This window comes from Cetorhinus maximus, chromosome 22 (genome assembly GCF_964194155.1).
Source record: "Cetorhinus maximus chromosome 22, sCetMax3.hap1.1, whole genome shotgun sequence".
NCBI lineage: Eukaryota > Metazoa > Chordata > Chondrichthyes > Lamniformes > Cetorhinidae > Cetorhinus > Cetorhinus maximus.
The window spans coordinates 12,379,954-12,399,728 of NC_135900.1; the positions used below are offsets into that span (position 1 = coordinate 12,379,954).

General features: G+C 42.0%; 1 protein-coding gene across 2 annotated transcripts in view; it reads right to left on the minus strand.

Moving 5' to 3' along the window:
• rxylt1 (ribitol xylosyltransferase 1) overlaps window positions 1-19,775 on the minus strand; it is a 29,076-nt gene that overhangs the window by 6,776 nt on the left and 2,525 nt on the right. Inside the window, exons 2-5 of one of the 2 annotated variants that reach the window (XM_078567815.1) lie at window positions 12,016-12,219; window positions 8,693-8,795; window positions 7,154-7,468; window positions 3,375-3,545 (exon numbers count right to left, since the gene is read on the minus strand). In XM_078567815.1, coding sequence (XP_078423941.1) covers window positions 3,375-3,545; window positions 7,154-7,468; window positions 8,693-8,795; window positions 12,016-12,219 — 793 coding nt within the window. Of the gene's footprint in view, window positions 1-3,374; window positions 3,546-7,153; window positions 7,469-8,692; window positions 8,796-12,015; window positions 12,220-19,775 lie in introns of those variants that run through there. The other variant, XM_078567816.1, reaches the window with a different exon arrangement.

Sequence of the window (19,775 nt, forward strand, 5' to 3'; positions counted from 1 at the left end):
AAACAATGTTCCCTTATCTCACTGCAGAAGGGTACACTCCAACATCCAGCAGCATTATTCGTTCCAGTCAAATCCAAATGACACAACCATGGTATTGCTTCGCTTGACATCAGTCAATGTTGCATTGGGGATAACTGGGTGGGAAAAGGAAAAGAAGAATAGAGAAAGCACTGTTGGAAGTGGAAGGTTTGACTCACCTCCAGTAGTGAACAGAAAACAAGCAAACACAAAAAAAAAGCAGATGGCCTGGGGGGTATCAGGAAAAGATCGAAGCTGAGTTGCAAGTCATCTATAAAGATGTGATGTTCAGTGAGGTAGCCCAGAGGACAAAAAATGCAGAGGAATTGTGTGCATTTATTGTGGGGATTTTAATATATTTTTAGACAGTTAATAACTCCTCTGTTTAAAGTTACATTAGTAGGGAGAGGAGGTGCAAGGAGATATCTTTAATTATCGATTTGTTCTACATCCACTTAAATCATTTCAAGAAAAAAGTTGGCTAAGGTTTCTTCTCCTGGTTAACTAGTGGCCCCTAGTGCTGTAAAGTGCATGTATAAATATGGGACATTTTTTTGAAAAGATGATGTGTGTATAGCTCTTGCCAACTCTCAGCTGCTCTCACTATACGTTGGCTACCAGTCTCTTTGCCGCTCAATTCCTGGTCGGCCTCAGGAACCAACATAAGTGCATCCATCTCCTTCTCAATACAGTGTCAGCTGTGTCTCATCTCTGAGTCAGAAATTTGTGGGGTTCAAGATCCACTCCAGAGACATGAGCACAAAATCTAGGCCGACACTCCCAATGCAATACTGAGGGAATGCTGCCCTGTTGGAGGTGCCATCTTTGCAATGAGGCCTTAAACCAAGGTCAGTCTGCCCTCTGAGGTGGATGCGAAGTTCCCATGGCGCTATCTTGAAGACCAGGGGAGTTCTCCCTGGTGTCCTGGCCAACATAAATCCCTCAACCAACATTACTAATTAATTGATCATAATCACATTGCCGTTTGTCTTTGTGGTGTGCAAATGGGCTGCTGCCTTTCCTAAATTACAACAGTGACCAGACTTTAAAGTACTTCATTGGCAGTAAACTGATTTGGGACGTGCTGAGGTCATGAAATATGCTAACAAAATGCAAAGTTTTCATCGTTCCTCCTTTGGGAGCTTCAGCATCGAGGTACATGAAGTGAAGGTTAGGTATTAACAGCTGCCATTCATGTGAGGCCCAGCTGATTATCTTTCCCTAGCCATGCTCCCCCGGAATACATTAATAAACTATATAATCCACTGCTCCCTCTCTAATACAGAATGACTTTCTTTACACTAACAATTCTCAAACTGGGGTCTGTAGAGACTTTCTACGGGCTCTGTGAAATAATCTCTCTGGAGGGTGAGAGAGAGAAAAAAATACAAAGAGAGTGGGGAGAGGAGGAAAAGAAAAAGACAAGCTGTCTGTTTTGTATAAGTTAACAGTAGATAGTGTTAGTCATACACAAGTAGCTGACAAGATGTCCACCCCTGAACACTTCTTTGCAATAATGAGCACCTTGGCTGCTATGGCTTTCAGTGTCGAGTCTCTCATTTACTTTGGACAGGAGACGAATGGAGGTAGGAGGCTGGCTACTGCTGAGATACTATGGTGCATTCTATTTAGGCTCATGCAGTGAGCAAGTGCCATTTTAATGCTGCCTGACTTGCTGGGTATTTGCAGCATTTTCTGTTTGTATCAATCCCTTGTTGGTTGGCTCTTACTATTGCATAAATCTTAACTGCTCCAGTAATAAATTTCTGGACATCAATCTCTCCCTCCAATTTGATTCATTGTAACTTATCCTCCAAAATCAACTCATCTAGTTGATTTGTGTATTGTGTACGCGCTGGTTGAGGCAACAGGGGGTTGTAATAATGTAATTTCCTTGTATGATTAAATAACAGAGAAACCGGGCTGGGTTTGCACAGGTCTGTAAAATATTCACGTGCAAGTCAACACTCTATAATAGGTTTGGAGGGAAGGAAGCTCGTAAGCTTAGAGAATTTTTAAAAATGAAAATAATACTAACTTTGAGCCAGTTGAACATTTAAATAGGGTAAGACTGCTGTTAATACTCAATTGGCCAATAGCTGTTTGTATTGGGTATCATCTACAAACTGTCTATGTAATACATTTACAAGTAATTTCTAATCACGTCGAATGCAATTCAGTTGGCATGCACTTAAATGTTACTAGAGTTACGTTTATCCTTTATCTGTGGTTTGTCTGGTCTGTCGCATCACTCTCTACATCAGGGAAATGGTCCTCAAATTGCTACTCTAAGTAATTACCTGTTTTCTTAAAAACGTTATTAAAGCACTTTGTATTGAGTATTATAAAGCATCATAATTCAGATGCAGGGATCTGTGATTGCAGATTAGGCGGAGATTATAGCGTAGTGGTAATGTCACTGGGCTAGTAACCCAGGCTAATGATCTGGGGACATGCGGTCAAATCCCATTATGGCAGCTGATGGAATTTAAATTCAATTAATAAAATCTAGAATTAAAAGTTAATCTCAGTAATAGTGACGATGAAACCGTTGTCGATTATCGTAAAAACCCATCTGGTTCACTAATGTCCTTTAGGGAAGGAAGTCTGCCGTCCTTACCTGATCTGGCCTACATGAAACGTCAGATCCACAGCACTGAGAGTGACTCTTAAATGCCCTCTGAAATGGCCTAGCAAGCCACTCAAATCAAGGGGATTAGGGATAGGCAACAAATGGTGGCCTTGCCCGCGAAACCCACATCCCACGAAAGAATAAAGAAAAAAACATATTGCATCTGAGAAGGGATCCTTCAACCAAAAAACGTTGAGGGTTAGACTAGGAGATGTTTTTACTCGAGGGAGAATCTCAAGCTAGGGGCTACAAATGTGAAATAGTCGCTAATTAAATTCAACAAGGATTCCAGGAGTAAGTTCTTTGCTTAGCAGTGAGAATGGGGAGTTGCTACCACATGGAGTGGTTGACGCGAATAGCATAAATGCATTTAAGGGGAAATTAGCTAAGTAGATGATGGAAAAAGAAATGGGAAATGTAGATAGGATTAGATGAAGTGGGAGGAGGCACATGTGGAGCATCAAGATTAGCACAGACCCGCTGAGCCAAATGGTCTGTTTCTGCACTGTAAACTTCTGTGTGTGTCTAATTGTTGCTTGACACAAACCCTTCAGGGAGTCCTTAACATTTCCAGGCTCAAGGCTTCTTTCCCAGAAATCCTGCTAGCACACAGGACTATTTTCTCAATATTACCGAATGTGTCAGAAATATAGTTACTACAAGATTGCTGGCTACGCAGTTGCCATTTAAAAGCAGGATGAGGTACACAAGGCAAAAGACCTACTGTTCTCTAACTGAGATAAGACACATTGTATTGAGTCTTTCCCGTTTCAACACATCCAGCAAGATTTCCCTGGAGGAGCCTTTGTAGACAGTTCCGAGGAAGTTACACAAGTATGGCCTTGAAGAATGCAACATTAGGTTGTTGAGATCCACAATTGGGAAGTTCCTGTAGCTGAAATAAAAATTACAGTGTAATTATTAGACCTTCCTTCGAACAGATGGATTTAAAAAAAGCTTTTGGTCCACAAAGTTCCTATTTATTGTAAAGGTCAAATAATAACATTTAAAAATGTGTTTAACTAGCTATCTAGCAGTCTGCGTCATGGAGTGCTGGGACTTCCAGAGCCTTTAAAGGTCAAATTCCAGTCTCAATTAAAATTCAAGCACTCTTTTTCCTTCCCCACGAGGTGCATTTTAGACATTTTATTACTGATGATTATATAGTAGCAGAGCTCTCTCTGCAGTCAGGACCTACAGTGGAGTCCCGAGACAGATCCTGTGTGGAAAGCGCTAAGAGCACTGCTGGAAGTTAGGGGCGCGCGGCAGCCAGATGCGCTCCAGCTGAGATATGAGGGAGAAAGGAATAAAAGGATATGTTAATAGGGTGGGCTGAGACTTGCGTGGAGCATAGCCATCAGCGTGGATCTGTTGGGCCAAATGGCTTGTTTCTGTGCTGTAAATACTTAGTAATATATTAAAGTGGAGGCTACTTGAAAAATAAGCTACTTTGGCTCTGTGCTGGGAACGAGAAGGAGAGTTGCCGCCAGAGCTTAGCATCTCATATTACATTTGATCCTTGGAGGAACCAGATGTTGAGGGCAGGGACCGTCAGAAATGAATGAGAGACACCACTCCATGACAACAGCCTGACTGGAGTTCCAATGTGTTGTACAATCACTCCACCTTTTGCATTATATGCCAACTTACTGTGTTTTTTAAAAAAAATAAAGACTGTAGTTGGATCACTTTGGATCTGTTGTTGGATCTCTCAAAGACTGTTGTTGGATCTCTCCTTTTCAAGTCACTCTCCAACAACAGGGCAAGCAAGACAGGAACCTGCTCCTGCTCAGCTTGCCAATATTGCAAGAGCCAGGACCCGGGATGTGTGAGAAGGGCCTGTATGAGGAGAACCTGTTCTCCAACTTCTGTACTGGTGTGCAGCCTCCATTTGGAGCATCCCATTTCAGAAGACAGAGATCAAACTCTGGGCGCTGCACATATGAACGCGGCATCCTAATACTCTGGCACACCGTCTAACAAGGCAAGTTAATCAAATCTTGAATGATACCAGAACCAAGAGGTTATACCTCTCATGTTGAACAGGCTGGGGCTTTTTTCTCTAGAAAATAGAAGGTTGAGGGTGTGACCTGATAGTGGGCTTCAAGATTGTGAAAGGGTTTGGCAGAATAGACGTAGAGAAGATGTTTCCACTTGCAGGCGAGACCAGAACTAGGGGCTATAGATATAAGACAGTTACCAATAAATAATTCAGCAGAAACCACTTTACCCAGAGAGTGGTTAGAATGTGGAAGTACCACAAGGCCTGGTTGAGGTGAATAGCGTTGAATAGATGCATTCAAAAGGAAGCAAGATAAAAATATGAGGGAGAAAGGAATAAAAGGATATGTTAATAGGGTGGGCTGAGACTTGCCTGGAGCATAGCCATCAGCATGGATCTTTTGGGCCAAATGGCTTGTTTCTGTGCTGTAAATACTTAGTAATATATTAAATTGGAGGCTATTTGAAAAATAAGCTACAGTTCCACTTCTTTCTTATATACCACTTGTTGCAGGAAGCAGTTTTCAAGCAATGGGATCTCTTCTGATGGCCAGTTGTCAAGAACACCAGAAAATGAGAGGTCAAGCAACTTATATGTACTCAATATGCCTATCATTTGGGCATTTTTCTTTTAAAGGCTGATGAACTATAACTTAATTGCAACTAACATCAAAATGAAGCCTGCAGGCTATTTGGAGTACACAGCATTCTGATAAGGCTGCTTGAAAGTGGTCCTACATATTTAATCACTTGCTATGTCTCCAAAGCTCCTCTGCAGATGCAAGATGTAATGAACAAAATCTTAGTCATCAGCTACTGGTATTCCATCACTTCAAGGTTAACAATAGGATACTGCACCAGTGATTATGAGTGAAAGGACATCAGCAATGCATTGTTACCCTGTGTGGTATTCTATTTATTCTTCAGCCGCTTTGCTGCCAGGAATTGAAATCTTTTTGCAATGTGACCGGCGCTACAGAAAGTCAGCTAACCCCCATTTCATACGTGTGACATTGCAGATCAAAAACTGTGAGAATGTCAGAATAAGCGTGAAAGTTAATTTAGCTGCACCTCCACTTTAAAGTTAATGAAAATAAATGCAGTTTTGCAGCTTTGTACAATTTAAGCACCCAAACATTTGAATGTTTGGAACAAGCAGCTTTAGACCATGTTCTGCACCTAGTCAAATTTCTGTAAAATTTCCATAGGAAAGGTAGTCACTTTGGGCTGATTTTCATGTATTTCCTAAAGTCAGAACAGATTTAACATCTCTATATAAATTCATGTAAAACTCTGAGTGCTTTACAAGGAGGAGTGGACACCGAGCAGGAACAGGATGAAAGGGGCAGGTGAAAGAGACTGAAGGCTGGTGCTACCGAATGCTGAAAAGGATGGCTTTTAGATGTCAACACAGAGCTGAAGGAAACAGTGACTGATCCAGGATTCAATAGTGGGAAGACTACTGGAGGGTGCAGCAAGAAGCTTGGCGCTGATGGTAGTGGCAGAGGAAGGGTTGGATGTTGTTGACATACATGTTGAAACTGACCCATGCTAGCAGAGGTGACAAATGTGTAATATGGAAATTCGAAACAGCAAGCACCTCTTCCCCCTGCTCCACACCACCCTCCCCCCACAACTCCGGTATAATTCCTGAATATAATGAAAGGTTTAAAGAAAGAGAGAGAGAGAGCGAGAGACAGAGGTTTAGGGAGGGAATTCCACAGCTTCAAACCTAGCCAGCTGAAGGTACAGTCATCACTGGTGGAGCAATTTAAAATCAGAGATGCTCAAGAGGCCAGATTTGAAGAAGCACAGAGATCTGAGAGTTGTAGGGCTGGAGAAGTTTACAGAGATATGGAGGAATTAAAAAAAAACAAGGATGAGAATTAATAGATTGAGGAATTGCTGGATCAGCAGCCAATGCAGGTCTACGAGCACATGGATGACAGAGGAACAGGGCTTAGTACAAGTTTGGATACAGACAGCAGTTTTAGATGAGCTCAAATTTATGGAGGGTGGCAGTTGAGAGGCCAGCCTGGAGAGCACTGGAACAGTCCAGTCTAGAGGTAACAAAGGCAGGGTGGAGGGTTTCAGCAGCAGATGAGCTGAAGTGGGTGGAGTTGGGCGATGTTACGGAGGTGGAAGGAGGTGGCTTTAGTGATGGCACTAATATGTGGTCTGAAACTCATTCTGAAATCAAATATGAAATCAAGGATGCAAACAGTCTGGTTCAGGGATGGAGTCATTGACTAGGGAATTTAGCTTGTGATAAGGACTGAAGACAATGGCTTTTGTCTTTCTAAAATTTAGTTAAACGCAATTAGAGATAGTGAACAGGTTGGGAGAGGTGGTGCTGAGGGAGAGTTGAGTATTGTCTGGCCTCATGTTTTCAGATGATGTCACCGAGGGGCAGCATGCAAATGAAGCAAATTGTAAATAAGAAATATAAAGCAGGGACACACAGGAGCTGGCCAACATACCATAAACTGACAATCTACTTACGTTGCCACTCCCAGTGGCCACTGGTAAACATCCTCTTCGTTTACCCAAGGGCTGTCGTACACCAGAAAAATCAAATCGATAAATCCTCCATGCTTTTTGAGATAGGGCTCAATCCAGTCATTATCACACTCCTCACTGCCAAGCAGAACCACAGCTACATGCCGAAGCTTGTTTGTCTGGAGAAGTGTTTGTACATAGTGCAGCCACTGGGTGGCAAACTTGATCTTTCCTTCTTCTCTGCCGTTTAGCACAAGCACCACATTCTCAGTATCTAGTGGGATGTGTCCAGGGGCCACAGCAGGACCAGTGCAGAATCTGAAGAATAATAAAGTATGGCAAGTGAAACTGCATATCCCAACCTGCAGTGCTATCCAAAACCTTTCAGAACAAGAGACTCATTTAACAACTAGGAAACGTACTCACATTTCATTGTCAATCTCGGCCAAGGTAACACATTATCAATCATAGAATCAAATCGCACTTGGCGGGGGTGGGGGATCTTTGTAACAGCTATTCGTATAGTCCTACTCCCCTGTTCTGTCCCCATAGTCCTGCTTTCTTTCATCTTCAAATATACAAAACTCTTTTGAAAGTTACTATTAAATCCATTTCCATCACCCTTTCAAGCAACGAATACCAGATTGTAACAATTCCCTGGGTACAAAAAAAAAATCTCCATCTCCCCTCTGGTTCTTATGCCAATTATCTTAAATCTGTATCCTCCAGTTATTGACCCTCCTACCAATGGGAAAAGTTTCTCCCTACTTACTCTACCAAAACTCTTCAAAATGTTGAACACCTCTATTAAAGCTCCCCTTAACCTTCACTGCTCTAAGGAGAGCAATTCAAGACAAATAATGAAATGATTCCAAGGGCTAAACTATTTTCATTATGATACAGCAAGTTAGGTACAAGAATATGCCAAGCACTGAAATATCATCCCAAATCCATTTAATTTTATACTACAGTGTTCATTATTCATTAAATAACTTTTAAAATAGATGGATGGAATGAAAGGCACTGAAGAAGATCAAGAAGCAGGGTGGGAAAGAGAGAAGTACTTTAACGTAAAGCACTTTCACCCAATACAATCAGATGTTTTATAATCTGATCTTTCAGCAAAGATGGGTGTTTCTTTCCTGCTACTGATGTTAAGCCAACTGGCCTATAATTTCCTAGATTAGTTCTATCTCCCTTCCTGGTGATAGGAATTAGATTTGCTGTTCACTAGTCCTCTGGCAGTGTTCCTTTCTTTACTGATTTTTTAAATGTTTGGATATTAACCTGCAGTGTATCTCCTCCCTGCTTTCTATTCACTTCTCCATAAACTCAAAGCACTGAGTTTTATTCAATACAGCACCAAAACAAAAAACATATGTACTCATGTACAATTACAAGTTTTCATTTTGGTCTGGCACAGATTAAAGCATTAATGTGCACACAGAATGTTAGTTCCTGACCATATCTGCAAATTCGCTCTGGGTAAAACTCACGTGGTTACACAGAACAAGATGCAGTTCACATAAAAGTAAACTTTACCTAAAATGCAAATTTCCAGCCTTTAGTTCCCCTTCTCTCCAGTGAGCTGTCACATCACTTGGTGTAAGCTGGCCACCAAGAATATGCTGCCAGAGGTAAAGTCCTATTTTAAAGAGGAAGGGTTTAGAGCTGCAGAACTTAAAGCCAGTCATTATTCAACAGTATCAGTACAGAAATTTAAACAATCAGCCTCAGAAGGAAGTTCTTAAATGACACTATTTCTGTGGACACAGAAGTCACTTATGAATGTTTGTAGAATCTTAAAATAGGGCTCTACATTATCCCATTTTTCAAGGTACTACCTCTGACTAAAGGAGGGGACTTCCAACATTGTGTGCAAATGTTCAACTATTCTGTAAGTCCCAGTGGTGGTTTTGATAGGTAATGGAATCAGGTTAATGCAGTGGGTTCATATGCACTGAGAACTAGATTGAGAATCCCATCTAGCTATCAGAGTAATACAGCGAGTTTCTTGGTCAGAACCCAGGAAACCGTGCATAAATCATTTTAACGTACTGTGCAACTCAAAATAGATTTTGCTTTTCTAGGCAATTCTTTACTCGCATTCAGATGGTGCTTGGGTAGATCCTGTGGATACTGGCCAGCTTCTGGTTCTTTGCCCAGGCAATCATTATCCTTTTGTCAGCTTTCATAGTGAAGACTTCAGAAACACAAGAGAGGATCAACATCATCAAACCCAATTCTATCCTCACCTGACATTCCTCTGCCTACACTTCCAACAAGGTCGGTGGACAGTGCTCAAGAGCATAATTTGACCTATTTTTTTTTTCTTCCTAAACTAGGAAAGTTGTGGTCGACTGTAGTATCTGTATTGATATTCCAGCTGAGATCAGTTCACTCAATGTGGACTGGGAATCTGACCTGGGAATCACTCAGAGGGCCATAAATCTTTGGAGTCCTCTACTCCAGAGGGTTGTGGATGCTCATCACTGAGTATATCCCAAGGCTGCAATCAGTTGATTTTTGGACACCAAGAGAATCAAGGAATAAGAAGATAGGATGGGAAAGCGGAGCTGAGGTACAAGATCAGCCATGATCTTCGAAATGGCAGAACAGGCTCGTGGGGCTGTATGGGCTATTTCTGCTTCTATATCTTATGATGTAGTCTGACCCAAGCACTGTAAGTTTGGTAACAATTTCCTCTGACTTACATTCTACTGTTTAGGCTCTGTACTTTTTTTTATTCTTTCATGGGATGTGGGCATCACTTCTTACCCACCCCTAACTGCCCTTGAGAAGGTGGTGGTGAACTACCTTCTTGAACTGCTGCAGTCCATCTAATATAGGTACATCTACAATGCTGTTAGGAAGGAAGTTCCAGGATTTTGATCCAGCGAGTGAAGAAGCAGCGATATAGTTCCAAGTTAAGATGATGTGTGGCTTGGAGGGGAACTTGCAGGTGGTGGTGCTCCCATACACCCACTGCTCGTCCCTCTAGGTGGTAGAGGTCACGGGTTGGGAAGGTACTGTCGAAGGAGCCTTGGTGAGTTGCGGCAGTGCATCTTGTAGATGGTACACACTGCTGCCATTGTGCGTTAATGCTGGAGGGAGTGAGTGTCTAAGTTGATGGATGTGGTGCTGATCAAATGGACTGCTTTGTCCTGGATGGTATCGAGCTTATTGAGTGTTGTTGGAGTGACACTCATCTTGGCAAGTGGGGAGTATTCCATCACAGTCCTGATCTGCGCCTTGTAGATGGGCACATTCTGGAGTGACAAGAGGAGTTATTTGCTACAGAATTTCCAGCCTCTGACCTGTTCTTGTACCCACAGTCTTCATATGGCTGGAACTGTTAAGTTTCTGGTCAATGCTAACCCCCAGAATGTTGAAATATTAAATAAAAGCAGAAAAATACAGATGAAATAGGGAGCATATGGAAAAAAGGGGCTTTCTGTTGCTATTCTAATTTAAATCAAAGACTTGGGTTCAGAAATGCATTGCAAATTAGTCTAAATTGTTGATAATACTAAACTGGAGGGGGGGGGTGGGAAATGGGATCAAAGATAGCTCAGAAGTCAGATTCAGTTACAGGATGAAGAGAAGGGTGCAGTATTGTTTATTTACTTATGATAAGCAATACTTCAGGCTCTGCCTTTACAGACTGTTAGCATCTCGAATGAGATTAGTTAAATTGCCTCGAGCATTGCCTTCATGCAAGAGACATCTGTCACCCATGTTCTGCAAGGCCAATGTTTGCTTTTGTAGCATAAGGTTACTTATTGATGCAAAGTTAATTCCAGAGACTTGCTCTCTGCTCACTTGATGGCAGCTGGAGGCTGCAACTGGCCTCAACAGTTCTTCTCCAGCAATTGTATAACAGACTGTGCTTCCTTCCCAAACTTATTCTTGTAATAAGGAAGCTAACATAAATAAGTGACTCATCTTGGGCCTCTTTCATGCATTTCCAAAAGCATGCTTAAAAATAGGGAAAGAGGAGAGAAAACAAGATACGGGAAAGAGAGAAATGTGGGAAAGAGGGAGAGGTGGATGGAGAAAATTAGGTGAGATTTAACTAGCCCGCTTGTGGCTTAAGAGCAAGTTTTCTGCCAATTATGAGCCATCTTTTGCTCAGTGTCTTTGCTTACATTTTTTTAAAAACAGGTCATCCTTAAAAAGTTCAAGTTGCCTGTAGGTAATTGGCATCGTTAATCTGCTGTCGTAACACAATGGGTGGTAAAAAGAAAAGTAGGATTGGTTAGGGTCCAACAAGGAGATTTACGCGTGGAGGGAGAGGGCATGGCTGAGGTACTAACTGACTACTTTGCGTCTGGCTTTATCAAGAAGGAGGATGCTGCTAAAGTCATAGTGAGAGAGGAGGTGGTTGAAACATTGGATAGGCTAAAGATTTATAAAGAGGAGGTATTAGAAAGGCAGGCAGTACTTAAGCAGATCAGATTCATCTGAGGATACTAAGGGTGGAAATTGTTGAGGCACTGGCCTTCTTAAAGGGGGTTAGTATATTTATGATAAATGTGGACATTTATTTTCCAGAGGAAACTAGACAAAAATAAAGAAAATGATCAGCTCAGAAACCACAATACGACACAGTATCTCAATTCTCATTATTGTAGAAGACAAAAGCGACTTGCTTCCTGAAGGCTGAGAGAAATGTTTTGGTAACTTATTCAGAAAGCAGTTTAAATACAGCAAGTGTGCATACACATGCAAAGTGAAAAACTATTACTGCAAAAGATATTCTCCCAGTACTTGCAATTATTTGAAGTATATGCTATATTATTGGTATGCAATAGAGCATTGTTACAATATTATAAAATGTATAAATTTTTCCAAAGGCAATTTACCAATCGCAGCTTTGCCCCAGATTTGCACCTTCTTTTGTCTGGACTGGTTTTGTAAAATTTGTTTCTGAAATCCCTGTAGCTGAGCTTTATGCTGCAAAGCATTCTCCATCTTCTCATCCTCTTCCCATGGATTCCACTCATTGTCTTGTTCTGGCTGTTGAAAATCCCTTTGTTCAACAACCTTCTGCCACGGAAGGGTACTGTCTGCAAATCCAAATTTAACACAATTTAAACAAAAAAGGTTTCTATTGCAGCATCTTAGAAAGAAGAACATTTTTGTTGAAAAACTCAAATGCACTTACAGAGTACTAAAAACAGTAACTTCTGAGCTCCAGTTTGTCAGATTTTGGGGGGCGGGAATGCCAAAGACGTGCTGGGGAACCCCCAGTCCACAGAAGTTCCCAGGTAAGGATTTGCGCAACAATTGCCCGAGAAGTGCAAACTTCCGATGGCAAATTGCCCTGCACTGGAACTATCCAAAAATGCAATTTAAATCGCAAACTTCGGATGGTTCCGACTGTGTCGCATCAATAGATACACAGAAAAAGTTAGAAGAATTAAAATCACTTCCAACTTTGGGGTAACTAATGTACAATCTCACGCTGGCATCCCCATGAGACTCTCCTCACAGCCCCGAGCCCCCAGGGGACTCCCCCGACCGCCCCGCCCCCATGAGATTCTCCCCTCCTGCCCTACCCCACCCCGGGCCAGGCCCAACTGCCGACCTCCCCCCCACCCAACCCCATCAGGCCCGACCTTCACCCCGATGGCAACCCCCAAAGGTCCAGTCGGACCCAACAACGCCCCTACACCCCCTCCGCCCCCAATAAGGCCAGACCTGACACTGCCTCCACCCCACAAGGCCTAACCCGACCCGTGACTATCCCCAAGGTCTGACCTGACATTCCCCCCACCGCCGCACCCTCCCCCACCCCCCACACACAGGGCTCAACCCGCCAGGGTCTGATCCGACCCCCACTCTCCCCACCCTAAATCCTACCCACTTACCTTCTCCTTGGCTTGTCAAAGACCTTTAAACCTGGCTCGACCTTTAGACTTACCTGGCTATGGCAGCTAGTGCCGTGAGAAGCGGAGCAGGGCTTATTTATCTGCTACTCTATAGCCCTCGCACTAAGCCCCAGGGACGCGCTGCACTACCTAGATCCCACCCAGCCTAAGTCAGAAGATTGAGCAAGATAGGATCGCCTGGATTTCAGGGTAAGAACTTTTGAGCAGAGTGGCAATCGGACTCAATTGCCACTCCATTGGAAGTTACGGGCGAATATCTGTTCCCAAAACAATGGAAAATTTTGAATGGAAAATAAATGTCCACATTTATCATAAATATACTAACCCCCTTTAAGAAGGCCAGTGCCTCAACAATTTCCACCCTTAGTATCCTCAGATGCATCTGATCTGCTTTATCAACTTTAAGTACTGCCTGCCTTTCTAATACCTCCTCTTTATAAACCCTATCCAGTGTTTCAACCACCTCCTCTCTCACTATGACTTTAGCAGCATCCTCCTTCTTGATAAAGCCAGACGCAAAGTAGTCATTTAGTACCTCAGCCATGCCCTCTCCCTCCACGCGTAAATCTCTTTGTTGGACCCTAACCAATCCTACTTTTCTTTTTACCACCCACTGTGTTACGACAGCAGATTAACGATGCCAATTACCTACAGGCAACTTGAACTTTTTAAGGACGACCTGTTTTTAAAAAAAAAATAAGCAAAGACACTCTGCAAAAGATGGCTTATAATGTAAAGTGAGTGCTTTCTTAAAAATTCCCATATAGATTATACTGACAGACCTGTCCTGAAAGAACATGGTATGTCGCACCTCAAAAAGTGTCATGGCCTTCTTCAAGCACACACACTCAAAAGAGAGATAGGAAAGATGTAAAAGACTAAACTTTAATCTCCTGTGGTTGCAGAGACAAAAGACTAATTTGCACGTCTCAGCAGTCACCCAAAAATCCATCTCCTGTTGATTTATATCTCAGAATCTAAATAGTTTTGAGATGGATTCAAGGCAACTATTTCCCCTTCTGGGATATACAGGAAAAAATGGGTTAAAAAGCTAGCTGTAGAGCAGTGCAGTGTTGGCAGCAAGCAGAAGAAGAAACTAGTTACCCCCCCCCGTGCAGCTTACAGGCGAAAGATCTTTCTCTCTCTTTGTTGCTGGGGGCAAAGGTCAACAGAAGCCACAATCTAAAGGAAATAGCACAGCCTTTCAGCCACCCTGCAGAAGCAAGTGTCTCCACACTAACTGCGCAACTGCCAAAATCAGCTCTACCAGAATCACCCAACTTAACAGTTGCAACGTACCGCCAACTACACCTCACGGTCAAGTCAAAGATTGATTCTCTTTTTAAAAACTTTTATTTGGACTCTTAACTTCTCATTTCTGATCTGTAAGGATGTGCTTATTATTTTTCTCATGTTTTAGTAACTAATAAACTTAGTCTTTCTTTGGCTCAAGAAAGCCTGGTTCAATTGGCTCCTTCCAAAAGAAATGCATTTGAACTGGGAATAGGCATCCACAGCGGAAAGGATCCCTTTTAAATTAACCTTGTTGTGACCAACCAAGGGGGCTGAAAAAAGAAGAGGAGCCAGCTCATTCCTCCTCACCCAGGAGCATAACAAAGTTGGGGTCTCGTGCAGGAAGTTAACAAAGTGGGGAACTTCGCCTGGGGACCGGTCGTAACAGAGTAAATCTCCTTGTTGGATCCTAACCAGTCCTACTTTTCTTTTTACCACCCGTTTATATGCCTATAGAAAACTTTTGAATTCCCTTTTTTGTTAACTGCCAGCCTCTTCTCATACTTCCTCTTTGCTTCTCTTTTTCTTTTTTTACTTCCTCTCTGAACTTTCTATATTTAGCCTGGTTCTCAATTGTATTATGAACCTGACATCTGTCTTATGTACCCTTTTTCTGCTTCATCTTACTGTCTATTTCTTTCATCATCCAAATAGCTCTGGCTTTGTTTGACCTTTCTCTCCAACCCCGAAGGAATGTACTACAACTGTACCTGAACCATCTCCCCTTCCATTACAGTTTTGCCCTCCAATCTTTGATTGCAACTTACCTGGGCCAAATCTGTTCTCATCCCATTGAAACTGGCCCTTCTCCAATGAATTATTTTTAGACTGATTTCTCTTTGTTATTTTCAATGGTTAACCTAAACCTTATACTATGACCACTGTCCCCTACAGACACGTCGCCTACCTAATTCCTGAGAACCAGATCTAGCAGTGCTTCCCTCCTCACTGGACTAGAATCATGCTGATCTAGAAAATTTTCCTGAACACACTTCAGAAACTCTTCCTGCTCTCTACCCTTTACATTATTACTGTCCAAGCCTATATTCGGATAATTAGAGACCTGATTATAATCACTATAATCCAGAAATGCTGAGGCCAATTGCAGCCTCCAGCTGCTGCCATCAACTGAGCAAAGAGCAAGCCTCCAAAATTAACTTTGCATCAATAAATAACCCCATGTTACAAAAGCAAACAACCTTTCCTTGCAGGTGACAGGTGTCTAATGCAATGTTAGAGGTAATTTAACTAATCTCATTCAGAAGTCTCTACTTGTAAAGTCTCAGCCTGGAGTAAACATGCTAACACTGCAACCCTTCTGTTCAGTTCACCTCCAGCAATTGTACAACAAAACGTGCAGAAAAATACCTTAATATCCCAATATTTAATGGTAATGTAGCTTTGGAGGGAGGTTCTTTATCAAGATCAGTGAGATAAAGGGAAGAACGGTGAGCCAAAGGAGGTCAGCTCTTTAGAAATGGCGAGAAGAGTTGACTGAAATTACACACAAATTTGACAAGAAACCAGAAAGAAAATGCCTGGGGCTGCAAGTCAGAGAAGCTGATCGATCTTTAAACAGATTGGTAGCTTGAACAGTGATTTCATTGAAGGTATGAGCAGCGATAAACTTGGCTTGGGATGCCTCAGACTGTTCAGGATTCCAGGTGCGATAAGCCAAATCGCTCCATTTCCCTACACGCCTAAGTGGAAAATAACGCAAATATCCTTCAACTCTGGACACTAACTGAAAAATTATATCCTTTCAGCTCAAAAAAAATAGACACCGAACCCATTTTTTGGCAAGCCCCCAGTTTTACTCAAGAAGGCCCCGCTCGCCAAACGCATGGTGGGTCAGTGGAAATAAGCAGTTTTACAGTTTAAAGGCGAGATAGATTAGAAATATTAAATCAAAGCAGAAAATACAGAATAGGCAAGTCACTGATGCACAATGCCATAGCAGAGGCCACTCACCCCCATCCACACCAATCGTGTGATATCAGCTCCCACACGTGTGGGATCTTTTATAAGATTTACGTTACTGCTGATTTTGTTTGATTAATATAGATCTGAGATAAATATTAGTTTCTTAGAAGATTATTGTGATGATTTCATAACATATTAGAAATAAACATGTCTTGTAGTTCTGATATTTATGTGAAAATGTATATACTTTTGTTTCTGTTATGCAATGACAATTTATTTATGATATTAAATAAAATTAATGCACATAAATTTCTTATATTATGAGGAACAGCACCTCATCTTCCGACTAGGCACTTTACAGCCTTCCGGACTGAATATTGAGTTCAACAATTTTAGATCATGAGCTCTCTCCTCCATCCCCACCCCCTTTCTGATCCCCCCACCCTTTTTTCCAATAATTTATATAGATTTTTCTTTTCCCACCTATTTCCATTATTTTAAAATGTATTTCCATCCATTGTTTTATCTCTACCTTTTAGCCTATTTCGATCCCTTCCCTTCACCCCACCCCCACTAGGGCTATCTGTACCTTGCTTGTCCTGCTTTCTACTCTTAATTAGCACATTCCTTAGATAATATCATCTTCAACACCTCTTTGTCTTTTTGCCTATGACATCTTTTGGCTATCTCCACCTATCACTGGCCCTCTATCCAGCTCTACCTGTCCCACCACCCCACCCCCCTTAAACCAGCTTATATTTCACCTCTTTTCTATTTTTACTTAGTTCTGTTGAAGAGTCATACGGACTCGAAACGTTAATTGTGTTCCTCTCCGCAGATGTTGCCAGACCTGCTGAGTTTTTCCAGGTATTTTTATTTTTGTTTTGGATTTCCAGCATCTGCAGTTTTTTGCTTTTATCTTAGTGTATTAAACTGAGTTGGGGGGAATATTGGGATCAAAGACAGCCCAGAACTCTCACATAAATAGGACAAAATGTGCAAGTGGGAAGACGAATTGTAGGTAAAATTAAATACCAAGTGTAAAATATTGCACCTTAGTAGGAATAGGTGAACCTGAAGGCTTGATTCTCAGCGTGCTTACAAGATGTATAGCAAGAATCACAAAAGGCAATCACAAAGCCCAAACAGTGGAACATAAATCAGAGGAAATTGTGATCAAATTTACAGTGCTTCAGTCTGACTACAGAAGAAATAGGAGCAGGAATAGACCATGCAGTCCCCTCAAGCCTGCTCTGCCACTCGGTAAGACCTTGGCTGGTCTTCTACCTCTACTCCACTTTCCCATCCCATCTCCATACCCCAATTCCCTTAGTGCCCAAACAATTATCGATTGCAGCCTTGAATATATTCAACAACTGAGCACCCACAGTTACGTGTGACTCCAGATCCACAGCAACATGGTTGACTCGTAACTGCCCTCTGAAATGGCCTAACAAACCATCCCATTAAAGAATGAAGAAAGTCAGTCCTTTCATCCAAGGAAATGGCTGACCAATCTATTAGAGTTCTTTAAGAATGTACAAGCAGGGTGGATAAAGGGAACCAGTGTATTTGGATTTCCAAAAGCCATCTGATAAGGTGCCACATAAAAAGTTACTACAGAAGATAACAGGGTGATATATTAACATGGATAGAGGACTGGCTAACTGACAGGAAACAGAATTGGGGTGATTGGGTCATTTTCAACATGGCAAACTGTAACTAGTGAAGGGCCACAGGGATCAGTGCCGGGATTGCAAACTATTTAATGACTTGGATGAAAGGACTGACTTTCTTCATTCTTTCATGGGATGGTTTGCTAGGCCATTTCAGAGGGCAGTAATGAGTCAACCATATTGCTGTGGGTCTGGAGTCACACGTAAGCCAGGCCAGGTAAGGACGGCAGATTTCCTTCCCTAAAGGACATGAGTGAACCAGATGGGTTTTTACGACAATTGATGATAGTTTCATGGTCACCATCACTGAGCCTAGCTTTATATTCTAGATTTATTAACTGAATTCAAATTCCACCAGCTGCCATTGAACCCATGTCCCCAGAACATTAGCCTGGGCCTCTCTGGATTACTAGTCCAGCGACATTACCACTACGCCACCCCCTTCCCCATGCATTGCAGCCAAATTTGCTGATGATACAAAAATTTGTAGGAAAGCAAATTGCGAGGAGGATACGAAGAGTTTGCAAAATTATATAGTTAGGTTAAGTGTGTGAGCAAAAATTTGGCAGATGGAGTATAATGTGGGAAAATGTGAGGCTGTCCACTTTGGTGATGAGAATAGAGAAACAAAATATTATTTAAATGGAGAGACACTGCAGAATGCTGCAGTACAGAGGGATTTGGGTGTCCTTGTACCTGAATCACAAAAAGTTAGCATACAGATAGAGCAAGTAATTAGGAAGGAAAATGGAATGTTGGCCTTCATTGCAAGGAGGACAGAGTATAAAAGTAAGAAAGTTTTGATACAGATGTACAGGGTATTGGTGAGACCACACAGAGTATTGTGAGCAGTTTTTGTCTCTTAAGGATCTATATATCTGAATTGGAAGCAGTTCAGAGAAGGTTCACTGGGCTGATTCCTGGAATGAAGGGGTTGTTTTATGAGGGAAGGTTGGACAGGTTAGGCCTACGCTCATTGACGTAAAGATTCCGAGGGGGGCTTAACAGGGTAGACGATGAGGGAAATAAAAGCAAAAGAGCTTTGAAGAAGGGTCATACAGACTCGAAACGTTAACTGTTTCTCTTTCCACAGGTGCTGTCAGACTTGCTGAGTTTTTCCAGAATTTTCTGCAGATGCTGAGTTAGATTGACTCTCTTGTCAATCAAGAATCTAAGGGTATAGGAGTAAGACAGGAAAATAGAGCTGGGGGCCACAGTCAGATCAGCCATGATTTTATCAAATGGCGGAGCAGGCTTGAGGGGTTGAACGGACTACTCCTGCCCCTAATTCGTACGTTCAATGTTGCCCCTCATGGAGGTAACTAGACGAGGGGGCTGAGTTTAAAAATAGGTTGCATTTGCTGCCAAGGCAATGCAAGCGCCGTTGTGCCGACATGACATAATTACAAGTGAATGCACGATTATTTTCCCCTCACAAACTCCAAATTGCTTCATTTTCTCTCTTGTTAAATGTGATAACAAGATAAAGTTAATAATATAATGTCCAAAGTTGGTGACAATGGAAAACATTGATTATTCCAGGAATTGATGAAGCTGTGGCACAACTAGACTGTGAAGCAGTTCTCCGAGGATTGTGTGGCACTACACTGCTCTCATTGTGCTAAGTATATAGTTGCATTGAGAGTTTCTCTTTCTTCAGTATTTGAAAAAAAATAAGGCATAATACATGAGGTGGTTTGAGGGCTGGACTGGTTTCTATGCATATGTGGCAAAATGCAGCTTTAATCACCCTGGTACAGAATATGCAACTAATCAAAGCCATTGGTTTTCCACACATACGCAGATGGGTATCGGCAGCTATATTGCGTTGACAGGAGA